Source organism: Dama dama, chromosome 18 (genome assembly GCF_033118175.1).
Source record: "Dama dama isolate Ldn47 chromosome 18, ASM3311817v1, whole genome shotgun sequence".
Taxonomy (NCBI): Eukaryota; Metazoa; Chordata; class Mammalia; order Artiodactyla; family Cervidae; genus Dama; species Dama dama.
The window spans coordinates 94,382,002-94,399,503 of NC_083698.1; the positions used below are offsets into that span (position 1 = coordinate 94,382,002).

At 48.2% G+C, this 17,502-nt stretch overlaps 2 protein-coding genes across 5 annotated transcripts in view; both read right to left on the reverse strand.

Annotated features, from left to right (window-relative positions):
* Positions 1–1,467, reverse strand: part of LOC133072513 (solute carrier family 23 member 1-like) — a 59,176-nt gene extending 57,709 nt beyond the window's left edge. For all 4 annotated transcript variants that reach the window (XM_061165864.1, XM_061165861.1, XM_061165863.1 and 1 more), the window contains exon 1: positions 1,310–1,467. In XM_061165864.1, the coding sequence (XP_061021847.1) occupies positions 1,310–1,351 (42 nt within the window). In that variant the 5' untranslated portion in view covers positions 1,352–1,467. The remainder of the gene's footprint in view (positions 1–1,309) is intronic.
* A 13,256-nt stretch (positions 1,468–14,723) lies between these two features.
* LOC133072895 (transmembrane protein 243-like) lies at positions 14,724–15,423 on the reverse strand. Its single transcript, XM_061166423.1, has one exon. The coding sequence runs from the start codon at positions 15,187–15,189 to the stop codon at positions 14,833–14,835; it is 357 nt and encodes a 118-aa protein (XP_061022406.1). The 5' UTR covers positions 15,190–15,423; the 3' UTR covers positions 14,724–14,832.
* Between the last annotated feature and the right edge of the window lie 2,079 nt (positions 15,424–17,502).

Below are 17,502 nucleotides of genomic sequence, written 5' to 3' on the forward strand. Positions count from 1 at the left end.
GGGGGCCTGGGTCCAATCCCTGGTAGGGGAACTAAGATCCTGCATGCTACGAGGTGTGGTCAAAAGACATAATAATAATTTAAAAAATAAAGCCAACTAAGCTTTAAATTTGCCCACTTGAATTTTTACTTTCAGCAGTAGGAATTCTGAGAAGAGAGGAAATTTCTCTGAGGTGCCTGTCACAATTTTCCAGAAGAGTCAGCCACAGTCTCTTTACCAGAAGTCTGATTAGCAGTGGGCAAGTTCTGGCAGCCAGGCTCCAGGGGACAGTTCTGAGGGCCCAGCCCAGGCTCATGCGTGGCACCTGTCCCATAGACACCATGGCTGGGCCTGGTGCGGAGAGGCTCTGTCTGGCTATGGTGGGCAGAGGGTCCCCCCTCAGTCAGCTCCCCCCGCCCCCCGCCCCGGTTGTTTTTAGGGGGCCAAACTAGGCTGGAAAGAATGGTGGGAGCAGGGCTCAAGGACTAGCTGGAGAGGCCTCCAGATTGGTTATTGTCACTTTACTTCTCTGGGCCTCAGCTTCCTTGTATGTAAAAGAAGTGCATGCTTCACTGGCTTGAAGGACGCAAACAACGCTGGGACTTCAGCCATTCGGTCAACAGAAGTTCAGTGCCTCTTTCGCTCCCTGTGTGTGGAAGACGCCTCTTCCCTCGCTGTTCCTGAAGGTGACCCCACGTCTGCCCTTGCCCACAGGTCTGTGAGGGTCGGGGGTGTGGGGGCGGTGCAGTCAACTCCCCACTCCTGGACCCTCATTCTCTCTCTGCTTTCCTCTTTCTCTTTGCTTTGCTTCAGAAAGGGTTTCTGATCAAAGAAATCATAATGCTGACAAGCCTGGAAAACAAACACCTAGATTCAACAGAGTAAAACAAAGAGGACCTTTCAGCTCTCCCTTCTTCCTTTGTAATTCTTTCACGGAGTTTAGCACCGAGGGTGGAATCTTTGCCTTGTGAGGGTGGCGGCAAGAGAACAGCTGTAACAATTCAAAGTCTCACTTAGAACACGAGCCACCTTGCTTATGAATCAGCATTAGGACTCCATGCTGGGACCTTTCTCCAGAGTCTTTCCTCTTTTCAGCTACCCCACCAATCTGCCTGCAATGCAGGAGACCTGGGTTTGATCCCTGGGTCAGGAAGATCCCCTGGAGAAGGGAATGGCAGCCCACTCCAGTATTCTTGCCTAGAGAATCCCATGGACAGAGGAGCCTGGTGGGCTACAGTCCATGACGTTGCGAAGAGTCGGACAGGACTGAGAAATTAATACTTAACACACCCCCCACCGCTATCATCCCCTCTCTTCTACCAGCACTCACCAAGGGGTTGGGGTGCTCACAGCTGGTGATGGCAGAGTTCATGGCCACCTGGGGTCTTCTCGTTTTGGCTTCCTCTCAGAATAGAAAAGAAGCAAAGCTGCTGCAGGAGAGGAAGATTAACTTCTCACAGCCTGCTGAAATAATAAGAGAGAGGGAAAGACAAGGATCTGAGAGGGTGGGGCCTCCAAGCCCCACCTGCTGGTCTATAACAGACACCCCCTCCGGCCCCCTGCGGTCACTGCAGGGGACCAAGGTACACCTAGTGATAGTAAGCATTGCATCATTTGAAAAGTGTGGGTAGTTGCAGAAGTTAATGATCCCCCATGGCACCAAGGAAGACAAATCAGGGTGCAGCCTGTTGAGATGTGGCAGGGCAGCACTTTCTGGAAACCAGGTTCCCAGGGGCAGGAGAAGAGGGGGGTGAGGCTCTGGGTCAGACATAGAGGCTTTTCTGTTTTCTAAAGCTGATTTCTAGTGACTGGTTGAGCTGGAATGAAAGCATTGCAAAAGTGACACAAGCAGCCTGGCCCCTGAGATACATGGACACAGTCGTTAGGGAGGGACTGCTGACCCTAAATGCTGACTTGGGAGAGGCCAATAAGTCTCACGGGTGGAGCAAAGACCTCAGGTGAGAGGCTGAGAAAAAAATGCTTCTACTCCTTGGGTGCCTGTCTCCCTAATATGCAGAAACTTCTAGCAACCTACCTATTGGAGAGACAAATCCAAGAAGGCATAGTCTCGGTCTTATCCCGCACAGAGTACTAAAATGCTCCTCTAAAACTCTCAATAAACTCTGCTCTTTGAAGTCCAATGGGGCTTCCCAGGTGTGCTAGTAGTAAAGAACCCGCCTGCCAATGCAGGAGATGTAAGAGATATGTGTTCAATACCTGGGTCGGGAAGATCCTCTGGAGGAGGGCATGACAACCAACTCCAATATTCTTGCCCAGAGAATCCCATGGACAGATAAGCCTGGTGGCTACAGCCCACTGAGTTGCAAAGAGTCAGACACGATGAAGCAACTTAGCATGTATGCACATGAAGGCCAATGCAAGCAAATACCTGTTATTCATAATGATGGAATGTTCTAGAACAGATAGCACTGGGACCCAAGTTTCAGGAAACACATAGTGGGACATATACAGACACTGATAGGAGTCCATCCAAGAGGAAGTCCTGAAAAGCACAAAAATGAGAAGCTTGACATGGGAGGGGACAGAGCTGACTTAGGCTATAAGAGAAAAAACCAAGGTCAGAAGAGAGTCAAAGGTAGTTGACCTTTACTGAATATTAACTGAGCACTGCACCATACCTTTTCTGTTTTTCTTACTAATTGTTCACTACAAACTATCATTCACATCCTTATTTTACAAAAGGAGTTAAAATCCTATAAATTCAGATTTTTCTAAGATTAAGAAATATGGGTGTCGATGGGTTAAGCTATTTGCCCAAGATTCGTAGCAAATGCAGGAGCTGAGATTCAAACCCAGACAATCTTGTCCTACAGCCCACGGGGCTCAAGGAGATGCCCATCGGAGCCAGGCAAGTGTTCTGGGCCTGGAGAGGGCTCAGGGACACTGTCCAGGGAGTGTGGTCAGAGAGGCTTCCCCACACCACCCAGAAAGGAAATGTGGATTGTTCTGCCCATAGTCCGAGTCCCCGGTCGGGAAAGAAGACTCCGCAAAACAATGCAACTTGCAATAGGGGAATTTATTACTGACTCGAGCCAGGGCCTCCCGCCCTCACCAGGTATGTGAGGACAAAAGGCCCCGAGCCCCAGTTCTCTCAGGTATTTATTAGGTCAAAACAAGCAGCAGGTAGTTGGCGCAAGCGGATTGGTTACACAAAGGGTAGTTGACGTAAGTGGATTGGTTACACAGTTGCAAGGTAGTTTTTGTTGGCCCAACGTGGGGCTTTCAGCTTTCCCCTGATAGGTTCCCTTTTTTCTGGCTAGGCATATGTTGATTGGCTGGCTCCAGGAGGCCTGATAATTATGTTGCCCTGGGAAACCAGGCCTACTCCTAATCTAGGCTGCCTGCCATGGCGTTAGCCATGACAGCCTCACATGGATCTTCTCCAAAAGGCACCTGGGGCCCCAAGTCCACCTGAGAAGGGGAAGTGAGGCTGCTCAGCTTCAAGGGGATGGGTCTTGCAGGGGTTGGGATCCCCAGAGCAGGCTAATTCTGTAGTCCCCAGGGCAGGGAGAGGCAGGAGGTGATGACAGAGGGCCAGAGCCAACATTTACACGGACAATGAACAGCACAAGCTCTGTTCGTTGCTCCAGGAAGGCCTGGCTTAAGGGGTGGGGCTAGGAGGGTCCAGGAGTGGGGAGTTGACTGCACTGCCCCCACACCCCCGACCCTCACAGACCTGCGGGCAAGGGCAGAGTTGGGGTCACCTTCAGGAACAGCGAGGGAAGAGGCGTCTTCTCAGACTCTGCCCTCCCCACACTGGAGGCCTGGCCTCGCAGGCTCTGACTTTTCCTCTTGCTGCCAATTTCTTGGATGGACAATTAAACTCTTCTATAGACTGAGGTAAAATGGCGCTGGGTTAGCCACACAAGGAAGGTAAAGCAGAGAGATGGGCTCCTCTCACCCCTTCGTCTGGCTGCCTGTACAGTGCTCAGCGTCTTCCTCCTTCTTCAACCTCAGCACCTCTCTTCCGGGGCTGACACTCTGTCTCACAAGGCTCTGTGCTGGGCGTCCTCCCAGCGTTGGCCCCTTGGCCTGTGGTCTCTGCCACTGTTCCTTTCTTGCTGTGAGGAGCCAAGCCAGCCGCCCCCACTCCCCTACTTTTCCTCCACCTTCCACACCTTAGAAGTCATTTTCAGGGAATTCCCTGGCGGTCCAGTGGTTAGGGCTCGGTGCTTTCAATCCCAAGGGCTCCACTTCAATCCTTGGTCAGGGAACTATCTCACGACCCTCACAGCCAAAAAAGGAGAAAAAAAACAAAGTTACTTCCACAGATTTGTCCCTCCTCTCATGCTTGACTGGGCCTGGCTTTGAAACAGGAGGGAAGGGCCCTTGAGGACTAGCTAGAACCGACTAGATGGTGGAAGAATTGACTCCCAGCAGCCCCTGGGGGCTCATTATAATACATTAACATGCTGATGACACACCCACAGCCACCATGACATTTTCGAGGCTGACCATAAAAGGCCAAAAAGTGGGCAGTGGCCCAATTCCTAGAAATCTCCACTGCTTTTCCAAGATAGTTGAAATAATCCTCCCACTCATTAGCCTACAAAATTGTTCTTGCTTATTTGCTAAGTCCTGTCAGACTTTTTGCAACCCTATGGACTATAGCCCACCACAGACAGGTTTCTCTGTCCATGGGATTTCTCAGGCAAGCATACTAGAGTGGGTTGCCATTTCTTTTTCCAGGGGAATCTTCCAGACCTAGGGATCGAACCTGCATCTCCTGCATTGGCAGACAGATTCTTTCCCACTGAACCACCAGGGAATTATGAAATTACCTAGTCGGTATGAAGTTACCCAGTCGGTAAAAACTAACCATCCCATGTTTCAGGGCCTCTTGCCTCCTGAGATGGCCCACACTCTGTGGAGTGTGCTTCTTCTATGACAGCACTCATATGAGATGACCTCATGCCCTCCAGCTGCTCTTGCCTTTTGAAACTGTCCAGATACTGTCTGTGGAATGTATATTTCTCCAAATAAATCCATGTATTACCTATTGCTTTGTCTCTCACTGAATTCTTTCTGTGCTGAGCTATAAAACCTGAACTTCAGTAATTCTTGAGACCAGGTGTGTGATTTTAATTAAAAGACAGTGGGTTCAAAGACAGTGGGTTCAAGTCTCATCTGAGTTATGTGGTTTCAGCTTCTGCTACCATCTCTTACCCCAAAGCCTCAGTGGTACCCCAACTCTCCCATTTCCTTGGCTATCCCAGACATTGGCTCACCCCTACCTCCCTGATTAGAATGATCCTGCTACCCTATACACACACTAGCCTGCGATTCTCCGCTACACATTCAATACAGTCACATGTGATTATTTATTACCCTGTGTTTCAAGTTACAGAAATCTTGCTGTTCAGTCACTCAGTCATCTCCGCCTGTTTGCAACCCCATAGACTGCAGCATACCAAGCCTCCCTGTCCATCACCAACTCCTGGAGCTTGTTCAAATTCATATCCATCAAGTCCGTGATGCCATCCAACCAACTCATCCTCTGTTATCCCCTTCTCCTCCTGCCTTCAATCTTTCCCAGCATCAGGGTCTTTTCTAATAAGTCAGCTCTTCGAATCAGGTGGCCAAAATATTGGAGCTTCACCATCAGTCTTTCCAATGAATATTCAGGGTTGATTTCCTTTAGGATTGCCTGGTTTGATCTCCTTGCAGTCCAAGGGACTCTCAAGAGTCTTCTCCAAAACCATGGAAATCTAGTAATTAGTTCAAGCAATGACAGTTTTAAGAATATGAAATAAGAATAAGAAACTGGTTTTAAGAATATGTGGTCTCTCTAGGCACCTATCGGAGAAGGCACTGGCAAGTGCCACTCCAGTACTCTTGCCTGGAAAATCCCATGGACAGAGGAGCCTGGTAGGCTGCAGTCCATGGGGTCGCGAAGGGTCAGACACGACTGAGCAACTTCACTTTCACTTTTCACTTTCATGCATTGGAGAAGGAAATGGCAACCCACTCCAGTGTTCTTGCCTGGAGAATCCCAGGGATGGCAGAGCCTGGTGGGCTACCGTCTATGGGGTCGCACAGAGTCAGACACCACTGAAGTGACTTAGCAGCAGCAGCAGCTAGGAACCTATGAAGGTTCCTCAAACCCATGAAGGAGTTAAAAACTCTTCCATTACATTTTCACGCATAAACTTCTAATCCAAGATCTGAGACAGTTCCTCAGGCCCCAGGCACTTTGGGAGGAGAAAGGCACTGGGTCTCTCCATCTATAATGCATAATAGCCCCACTGAATGCACCATCTTTGTATGTGGAATAGGCTACACAAGGAGGCTTGATCTGGACTGATTGAGGTCAGATAGATTGGTAGTCGGTGGTCGTAGGAGGGAATCTGCCGGGAGACAGCCATGGGGCAAGGCATACCTGACGGCAAGAGTGAAAGAGGCCAACAGAGTTTCTCAGAAGGTCAAGCTAAACTAAGGGTTTTACCACTGAGAATCTGTTTAGCCTTCCCCGATTTTCCGAGCTGGAACCATCCTGACCCCACAGCAGCCAGCCCATGGACTTCAGGCAGAGTTCACTCTGCCCCTGGCTGCCTGGCTTGAGGGTGAGAGGCCACTTGTATACTCAGTTGCTTAGTTGTGTCTGAACCTTTGTGGCCCCATGGACTGTAGCCTGCCAAGCTCTCTGTCCATAGAATTTTCCAGGCAAGAATACTGGAGTGGGTTGCCATTTCCTACTCCAGGGGATCTTCGGGACCCAGGGATCGAACCTGTGTCTCTTGCATCTCTGGCGTGAGGGTGAGAGGCCAGTTGGAGCACTGCAAGCTCCTGGCCACTGCCTTGGATGCGTGATGGGCATGTTAGCCAACCAGAGTAACAGATGCAATGGAATTTTGCTGGGATTTGGGGAAGGGAGGGATTCTGTCTTTGTCGCTAAACCTGAACCCACAGGATGTAGCTGCCAACAGCCACCTCATGACACACAGTCTGTGAAGGAAGCCAATATGAAGAAGAGAGACCAGGCCCTAGTGATATTTGAATCCATACATCAAGCCATATACCTCAGGTAATAAGTTCTCCTTTTGGCTTAAATCAATCTGATTTTCATTTTCTGTCATTTGAAGCCAAAAAAAAGAAAAAAAAAAAAATTCCCATACTTACACTTTTCTCTTTAGTCCTAGACTGATTCTTTTTCTGGAATAACTTACACAAAATTTACCAAGGTCTTACCCTTCACGAACAGTGATTGTTAAATTTCAAAAGCAATAAAAATAACTTAAAATTGACTCCAATGCAGACAACCTCAACATGCTTCTACACAATAGAATCCATTGTTTAAAATGTGACACAAACAACCCAAGAGAGTAACGAGGAAGCAAGGTAAAGGCTACTTGTCTCTGAGATGCTTCACTCAAATAAAAACCTAATTTGTTCATCTTTTTTTAATTTTAATTGAGGGGTGATTGCTTTACAGAACTGTGTTGGTTTCTGCCAAACATCAACATGCTGATTCGTTAATCTTATACTCTTGATGTAGAAGGCCAAGAAACCGACATTAGTCATGGAGGCTGGGATTTTCTAAATGTTCATCAAGTCCTGACTTGTTTTAACAGAAGCTGAATTCTGTTTAGACTTTTAGGTTTGATTTTGCCAAGTTATTTACTTCAAATTTTGATACATGCAGCTTGGGAAAATGCTTCAAGTGGATTGTGGCTTTTAATGTATGACCTCCTGGTCTAAATATTAATAATTCCCATACCCAGTTAAATCTCTGTTATAATGCAGAGATTGGTAAACTGACTCACAGACTAAACCTGGACCATGGCCCATTTTTGTAAATAGAGTTTTCTTGGAACACATCCATGCCCATTCATTTATATATTCTCTATTGTAACTTTGGTGTTACAAGGGCAGAGTTGAATAGCTATGACAAGATAGAAAGCCTAAACTAATTTACTACCTGACCCTTTATAAAGAAAAAAAAAAGTTTGCTGATTCCTGGTAGAGAATATCCGTCTGAAAATTAAGTCTTTAGCATGTAATTTTTTCATCTATAATGATACAATGGAGGTACAATTTAAATAAATGAAGTATAGCTAAGAACTCATTAAAAATTCTGTTTTTCTCCTCTTTTTTATATATTCTTTTCAGATTCTTTTCCATTATAGATTATTACAAAATATTGAACACAGTTCCCTTGCTCTACAGTAGGTCCTTGCTGTTTTTCTATTTTATATACAGTAATGTGTATCTGTCTTATTTTCTCTTTTTCAGTTGCTATCCCTCTTTGTTTTTCTCTTCCAAAGCTGCTTGACAGGAGCAGTCACCTGTTGTGGCTTAATAGGAACATACCAGGCAATTTGCCAGTTACACTATTTTCTCTTTCTCTTCTTGTGTAGACTAAATGCTTCTGCTAATCCTTTAGCTCATGTCTGTCTCTGCGTGTCCACGTCCTTCTGTTGGGCAAGCGGGGCCCTGGGAAGAATATCCAAGTCGCGTCAGGGGAGACAGGGCTGGACACCTGGATGAGATGGTACTGACCAGGAGACTGCTGTCTGTAAAACCAAAATCCAAAACCAGCTTTTGGAGAGTGGGGTTGAAAACTATTACTCTGATACAGGGCTTCCCTGGTGGCTCAGAAGATGAAGTATCCGCCTGCAGTGTGGGAGACCTGGGTTTGATCCCTGAGTTGGGAAGATCCCCTAGAGGAGGAGTATTATAGAGTGTTACTCTGTCCAGTACTTTCCTGGAAAAGAATCCCCATGTGCAGAGGAGCCTGGTGGGCTACAGACCACGGGGTCACAAAGAGTTGGACACAACTGAACGACTAAGCATACTCTAATACAACCAGGCATATTCCAAAGTTGGAAAACAGGTTGCCAAAATTTAATGGCTGTTACAAGCTGCCCGTTGCCCTGCAGCCAGCTCTGGTGCCTTCACAATTCTAGCTCTTCCTACGGCGTGCTCTGCTAATCGCCACCCCCCACCTCCATCAGGTCAATAAGGCTGGGAGAGGAGCAAGGGGCTGGCTGGAGACCACTGAAAGTCAGGTGGGCTCTCATGCAGAGACCCTTCTGGCATGAGCGATCCTGGGATTACAGACTCCACCAGCTTGAAGTGCCCCATCTGATCTTTTTCCCTGCCGGAGCACCACTCAGCAGCCTTCATGGGTCACCTCGTGGCCCACATGGCCAGAGGGCTATCTTCCAGAGCATTTGTTGGCAACTCATGACGCACCGGCTACCGCCTGGCCATTGGGGGAGCTGGGAAATCAGAGGATGCCTAGTAGGGGTAAATCAAATGCTATGAGTTAGCATTCTTAGTTGCAAGCAACAGAAACAGACTGTGACCAACTTTAGCAAGAAATGGGCATTTACTTGAAGAACTCTGGTAGCTCAGAGAATGAAGACTTGACCAACCAGGAGCTGGGAAGGATGGCAGCTGTGGATCTAGAATCACAGCAGCAGGAGCAGAGACTTTGTCTTTCCGGGTATTACCTCCCCCACCCACTGTCTCTGCCTTGTGCCATCACTCAGAAGTCAGACTCTAGGAGACGGGATCTGATTGGTCCCGCCTGGGTTATGTGCCCACCCCTGCAGGCAGCCCATGGCACTGGCGTGGTGGTGGGGTCCTACAGCGGGCAGCTGTCTGCGGGACACCTAGAATGGGGAAGGGGCAGTTTTTCCAAATGAAAGGGAAGAAAAGCAGAAGGAAGGTGTAGAAAGGAGATGATCACTTGGCACCATAATAGGGAGCATCCGGGTGGAGGAGCCTAACAAGTTTTCCCACGCAAGTTCTGTGCTATTGCAGGCAAGTGAACTGGCCACGTGATCAATAAGAAGTACCAGTTCAGTTCAGTTCAGTCACTCAGTCGTGTCTGACTCTTTGTGACCCCATGGACTGCAGGACGCTAGGCTTCCCTGTCCATCACCAACTCCCGGAGCTTGCTCAAACTCATGTCCATCAAGTCAGTGATGCTATCCAACCATCTCGTCCTCTGTTGTCCCCTTATCCTGCCTACAATCTTTCCCAGCACTAGGGTCTTTTCTAATGGGTCATTTCTTTGCATCAGGTGGCCAAAGTATTGGAGTTTCAGGTTGAGTATCAGTCCTTCCAATGAATAACCAGGACTGATCTCCTTTAGGATGGACTGGTTGGATCTCCTTGCAGTCCAGGGGACTCTCGAGTCTTCTCCAACACCACAGTTCAAAAGCATCAATTCTTCGGTGCTCAGCTTTCTTTATAGTCCAACTCTCACAACCATACACAACTACTGGAAAAACCATAGCTTTGACTAGATTGACCTTTGTTGGCAAAGTAAGGTCTCTGCTTTTTAATATGCTGTCTAGGTTGGTCATAGCTTCTCTTTCAAGGAGCAAGCATCTTTTAATTTCATGGCTGCAGTCACCACCCGCAGTGATTTTGGAGCCCCCAAAAATAAAGTCTCTCATTGTTTCCACTGTTTCCCCATCTATTTGCCATAAAGTGATGGAACCAGATGCCATTATCTTAGTTTTCTGAATGTTGAGTCTTAAGCCAACTTTTTCACTCTCCTCTTTCACTTTCATAAAGAGGCTCTTTTGTTCTTCTTTGCCTTCTGACATAAGGGTGGTGTCATCTGCATATCTGAGATTATTGATATTTCTCCCAGCAATCTTGATTCCGGCTTGTGTTTCACCTAGCCCAGCATTTGCATGATGTACTCTGCATATAAATTAAATAAGCATGGTGACAATATGCAGCCTTGACGTACTTCTTTCCCGACCTGGAACCAGTCTGTTGTTCCATGTCCAATTCTAACTGTTGCTTCTTGACCAGCATACAGATTTCTCAGGAGGCAGCTCAGGTGGTCAGGTATTTCCATCTCTTGAAGAATTTTCCACAGTTTGTTGTGATCCACACAGTCAAAGGCTTTGGTGTAGTCAATAAAGCAGAAGTAGATATTTTTCTGAAATTCTCTTGCTTTTTCAATGATCCAGTGAACGTTGGCAATTTGATCTCTGGTTCCTCTGCCTTTTCTAAATCCAGCTTGAACATCTGGAAGTTCATGGTTCACGTACTGTTGAAGTTTGGTTTGGAGAATTTTGAGCACTACTTTGCTTGCGTGTGAGATGAGTGCAATTGTGTGGTAGTTTGAACATTCTTTGGCATTACCTTTCTTTGGGATTGGAATGAAAATTGACCTTTTCCAGTCCTGTGGTCATTCTGAGTTTTCCAAATTTGCTGGCATACTGAGTGCAGCACTTTCACAGCATCATCTTTTAGGATTGGAAATAGCTCAACTGGAATTCTATCACCTCCACTAGCTTTGTTCATAGTGATGCTTCCTAAAGCCCACTTTACTTCATATTCCAGGTGCCTGGCTCTAGGTGAGTGATCACTAGGTGAAGTACCAGATGAAAAGTGAAGTTGCTCAGTCGTGTCTGACTCTTTGTGACCCCATGGACTGTAGCCTACCAGGCTCCTCCATTCATGGGATTTTCAGGCAAGGGTACTGGAGTGGGTTGCCATTTCCTTCTCCAGGGGGTCTTCCCAACCCCGGGATCGAACCCAGGTCTCCCACATTGCAGGCAGACATTTTATCATTTGAGCCACTAGGGAAGCCTCCACCAGATTGCTCAGTGGTAAAGAATCCACCTGCAGTGCAGAAGATGCAGGTTTGATCTCTGGGTTAGGAAGATCCCCTGGAGGAGGAAATGGCAATTCACTCCAGGATTCTTTCCTGGAGAATCCCAGGGATAGAAGAGTCTGGTAGGCTTTAGTCCATAGGGTCTCAAAGAGATGGACATGACTGAAAGCCCAACAACAGAGTGGGCCTGCCCTCTAGGCCCCCGCTGAAGCACTTTCCACCTCTACGCCCTATCAAGCACACACCTGGAAGGTGATTACCTGCTGCCCTCCCCTTTTCACCAAGAAATAAACACTCACTGTAGTGAGAAGATCCCATTTTTGCACTGTTAATGCGTGTTTTCTGTGCCCATATTCTCTGCTCCCCATGCTCTGCCTGTTCTATAAGACACAGCTCTAAGGCAAGCAGGCAGGAGCCCTGAACTGATCAAGTTTTAGAACAATGTGGTTAATTTCCAGACTGAGAATCCTACCCTCCAGTGTGGGAACTCACCCAGTTGGCTAGACTCCTCGGGCAGAGGCAACTGATCACAGACCAGAAGGAGTGCCACTTACAGCCGTGGGAAGTGGGGTAGAGTCACAGTGGAGCCGCTGAAGGCCGGAGTTCAGAGTGACCCTCCAGGCTGCACAGGGGAGGGTCCCACAGAATGCTGAATGCTTTCAGCAGATCCAGGGCCAATGGAAGAACAGAGATGGGAGTTACGCAGGCTGTTAAGAGTCTGCGGACCAGATTCACTCTTGATTCAGAAGAAAATATTAGAAAAGGAGAGGCATGGAGAATGAAATTTTAAGCTTCCCAATGCCAGGCTTGGGGCTTCCCAAGTAGCACAATAGTAAAGAATCCACCTGCCAATGGAGACACAAGAGATGTGGTTTCGATCCCTGGGTCAGGAAGATCCTCTGGAGAACGAAATGGCAACTCACGCCAGTTTTCTTACCTGGGAAATCCCATGGATGGAGGAATCAGACAGGCCACAGTCAATGGGGTCACAAAGAGTCAAATATGACTGAGCACAACACAACATGCCAGTCTTGGAATTTCTAGAACAGACACTCTTCCTGGAGAGGGAGGGGGCCATTCCAGGAGCCCTCCTTCTCTGCCTTGAGGGTTGAGGGTATTTACCGGACCTGGTATCACTGGCTGGGACCAGGCAGGGATTACGGCCCATCACATAGGAAGGGGGGGCACTTTACCGGAGAGGCCCCAGGTGCCCACCCAATGAAGGGGGCCAGGCTCAATGCAGAAACTGAGTTTGGGGAGGGTTCTGAATTCCTAGGAAAGCCAGAGCAAATGAGGCATCATTTCAAGAGATCTCTTCAGGATTTGGGGCCTACGGGTGTCCTTTTTGCTGTATTTCTAGGACTTTCTGCCCTTTCAAGGGTAGTTTGACCCATAGACTTGTGAACTCTCATTTGAAAGTGTGAAAGTGAGGTGTGGTTGGGAGGGTCTCAGGAGACCAGGGGCACAGAGGCAGGAGCGCTGAGGGTCCCACACAATCCTACCCCCAGCTGACTCTATACCCGTATGATGGCAGAGGGCTGAGACCCAGGGACAAGGACTGGAAGAAGGAGATATACCTGGAGACCGGGGGCAGGTGGCCACCCATATTCACCGCTCACCTTTAAAGCTGAGATCCCAGGGAATAAAGCCCCACCCCCACCCCTGCTTTTAGGGAAGACACTCAGAGACTTATCCAGATTCAAGGAAAGTTATGCTGGGCCCCTGTGTGGGAAGGAGAAAGGGAGGGGCGGGCATGGTGCCAGGAAGGGAGAAGAGATCTTTGCCCGGTATCCAGTCTCAGCTAGCTGTCCCCAAGAGACCCTAGGAGTGGCTGACCCACACAGCCAGGCACTCATTGTGCAGGGCAGAGCCAATGTCCCCATCTTTGTGAGGACATCAAACTTATTAGGAAGGCACTGTGGAAGAATAATGTTTTGGAAATAATGATAATCCTGGGTTCCTCAGGCTAAAAATAAAAAATGTTCACTATTTATAAAGGGAAGGATTTCATACTGCAGGTAGTTGAGGGGGTCGATGATGAGTGGAAATGGAAAATGTCAGAGCCTTGTGGATCTCCAAGAGGTGGCTGAACCCCACTTCCTGGGGAAAGAGTCCCTCAAGAGGACAGCAAGACCCTGAAGGGACCATCTGCACAATGGGTCCAAGTGTCCAAGTGGCAGGGACCCAGCGGCACCCTCCCAGGAGACTGAGGCAACTGAATAATTCCTGGGTCCTCAAGCCAAAGAATCAGAGAATCAGAGGTGATCATGATGGCTGATGGCCTGAAATGATGAGGGCCTTCTCATGGGGACATATGTGAACTGAATAACATGGAAAAGCCAGAAAACAGACAACTCCAGGGACACCTTTGAGCACAGCTGTTAGTCGCTCAGTCATGTCCGACTCTTTGCAACCTCATGGACTGCAGCCCACCAGGCTCCTCTGTCCACGGAATTCTTCAGGCAAGAATACTGGAGTGGGTTGCCATTCCCTTGTCCAGGGTACCTTCCCGACCCAGGGACTGAACCCGGGTCTCCTGCATTGCAGGCAGATTCTTTACCATCTCAGCCACCAGGGAAGCCCTGAGTACCAGTGACTCAAGGCCAAATGGGACCTTTCCTAAAGCCCTGGCATGACCCATGTGCTCCTGAACTTAGCCACAAACTCCAGGAAAGGGGGAAACCCCAGCTGGAAAGGTTGAACATCTACCATCCTAGTAGAATGAAGGGTCACAATAAAAAATGAATGTTTTTTCCTCTTTGCCCACCTACATTTTTTTTTGTATAAATTATTTTATTTATTATTGTAATTAGATCTACACAATCAAAGTTGTCTTTTCACTGTCTGTGTTTTGTTAATGTGAAATTGTAGTTATAAGCAAAAGTTGGTTGCCTAGGGAACAATAATTGTATATTCAGTTTAACAGAAATAAAAGAATATTTGTCTTAAAATGCAAGATTGTTACATAGCCTTGTGCCATGCAATTACTTTATATAAAAAATTTCAAAAGTGAAAATGACTTGTGCTTTAAGGGGTAATGTTTAAGTGCAGCATCGGCTCCTTAAAGAAAAAGCAAAGTGATATAGGATATGTCTCCCCTGCAAGAGGGAATTTAGATTTACAACTAACATGAAAATCATGTATCAGCATTTTGCAGGAGACTCTTCAGCATACCTTATCCAGCTCTTATTCGAGTCCAAAAGTATTGCTTTGAAGAGACCTGGTGAGTGTATCTCTTGGCAGCCTCACTTTCCCACATCATGGAAGTACAGATTCGCACATATACATAACATGATGATAGAAAATAAGATATAGTAAATAAGGTTTCTAAATTTCGGTTCTAAATCTCCTTGTCGATACCAGTAGATAAATATGCAGGCAGTGATACTGCTCAAAGAGATGCAGACAGCAAAAAATATATTCAACGGTTTTGGAGGTAGTTGAGGGAAAACAAAAGCTCTAATCAGCGTTACTAGGATCAATAAAGACGTTAAGCTGCCAACAACTAAATTGATGATTCGATCCTTGGCAGACGTCTCTCCGAACAGAGGTCTGTTGTCCAGGCCACTTGTGCCGTAGGTCCTGGTGGAAAAGTCCTCCATTTTAGGGTTTCTTCACTGTCCCCGAGCCACTCCAAGCCGAGCCAGCATTGCCTCCCGGAGTCCCGGGTCTACGACTCGCGGCGCCGCCGGTCACCGAGCGCTCATCGCCGAAGCCCAGGGAGGCCGGAGTCCCGGCGGCGGGGGTGGGCGCTCAGACCCGCGGGACGAGGCCGCTCCGCCCGAGCCTCTCTCCCCTCCTCATCGTGAGCAGCTCGGCGTCTCCAGCCCCCCGCACGCTTGGGAGTCCTGGCCGCACTCGGTAGCGCGGGTCCCGGTCCACGTCGGCGCGGGGATGCGGTGCCAGGCGTCGGGGAAAGAGAGAGAGAGGCCTTCCGCGCGGGCGGCGAGAGTGTGCTGCGCGGCGGGTCCCCGGTCCGCTCCCACGGCCGGGACCCGCGGCCACTCTGCATTTTTTTTTAATAGGAATTCAGTCTTGTTATGGAAACCTTAAGGAGGAGGGCTGATGCTTTACACAAGTAGAAAATTGCTCCAGGAATTGCTCCACCAACTGTGGTTGTGTGAGCCACGGACAAAGCAGAGTGAGTGTTTGTCTTCCCCACACTTCACCTTCGAGCTCAAATCAGGGACTAGATATCATGGAGGTGCCCATGGTTGGCCGTTCTTCGCACCATCGCCAGGGTTATACTGGAGACAGGGGTGTCTTGGCACTGCGCTCCATTGCAGCTCTTCGGCTATCCAGGGGTTGATGGCAGTGAGGGGTGGGCGGGTGGGAGCCCAGAGCCAGAGACCTTCTAAGATCTGTGCTCTTGTGCTCCCCCCAAATTCATATGTTGAATCCTGATGCCCAACATGATGGTCTTTGGAAGTGGGGCCTTTGAGGGAGTGATTAGGGCGTAAGGGTGGAGCCCTCATAAATGGAATTAACGCCCTTACTAAAGAGACACCAGAGAATTCCTTCACCCCTTCTGCCCTGTGAGGACACAGCAGGAAGATGACCGTCTGAACCAGGAAGCAGGTCCTCAGCAGACACTGAGCCCACCAGCACCTTGATCTCCAGAACAGTCGTTAAAGCCACTCAGTCTATAGTAGTCCTGTTATCACAGCCCAGACAGACTAAGACCATCTGGCATGTGTGGAATTCCCTTGTGATTTGCTTTACAAGAAGAGTGGCTTTAGCCTCTGGCCTTTTCTTCGCTCAATTTCTCTCGATAGGAGTTTGACCTAAATACTTTTTGCACGTGGCATCCATCTTCTCGTTGAACATTTCTAAGGAGACTGAGAAGCAGCAGAGCTTGGGCTACATGTTGAAATGCTTCTCCTGAGAGGCACACCAGGTGGGCATCATGGGTGGTTTCTGCCCAGCTCTGACCAAGATCCACGTGAACTCAGTCCTCTGAATGCCGGTCTGGCAAAATATCAGCAGCTGACTTCAGAGCCCACCAGGGTAAACATTGCTTCTCCCTTTTTTCCCTTCATCTTCTTGCAGACACGTTTCTGGAAAGTAGGATTCTAGATGATGAAATCTGGAAAGAACTATAGAAGAAACTAAGGTCCGGAGAAGGACAGAACCTGCTCCGCCCACACATCTCATCTCAGTGAAGGACACTAATGTCCTCCAATACCCAAGCCAGAGCGCAGTCCACCATACGCAGTTCTTAAGTCCTGTCTACTTCACCTCCTAAATGCATCTCATGTGTGTCCAGTTGTCCAGGGGTGGCAAATGTATAATATTAATTTCATCTAAGCTAACTTCATTGAGTCAACTCTTAAAACATAAATCTAGTCTCGTCATTCTCCTTTTTGAAACTCTTCCTGACTCACCTGTGCTCCAAGGTTACAGTAAAATGAATCCTTGGCATGGCCTGTGATGGCTTTCACAATTTGCCTTCTCAGAGCCCCATGGCTCACCACTCTCCATCACTCTGAGTGGCACACAACGGTAGGTCCTCCATGAAGAACAATTGGATTGAATCACATTATCCAGATGTATTCAGTATGTTTCAGTCATTAAGTTGTGACTTTGAACTCTTGGGCCAGGTCTTTGTCCACAAACAGGTGGAGACTCCAATACCTCCTCTTCCACTGGGCAGGCTTTCTGTGAGCCCCAGATGCCAGAAAATAAGAAAACACAGTTGATACAATCCTGGATGGAGAGGTCTGGAGTTTCTCACATGCCCACTGCTCACCAGAGCAGCTCCTCGGGGATATTGCATTGGCCACCTTCCCCTTCGTAATGAGGACTTCCCAGGTGGCACAGTGATAAGGAATCTCCCTGCCAGTGCAGGAGATGCAGGAGACTTGGGTTCAATCCCTAGGTTGGGAAGATCCCCTAGAGTGGGAAATGACAACCCA

Bases quoted from the DNA above. Each gene is read 5' to 3' on its own strand.
- LOC133072895 (XM_061166423.1), bottom strand. From the start codon at position 15,189: ATGGAGGACTTTTCCACCAGGACCTACGGCACAAGTGGCCTGGACAAC.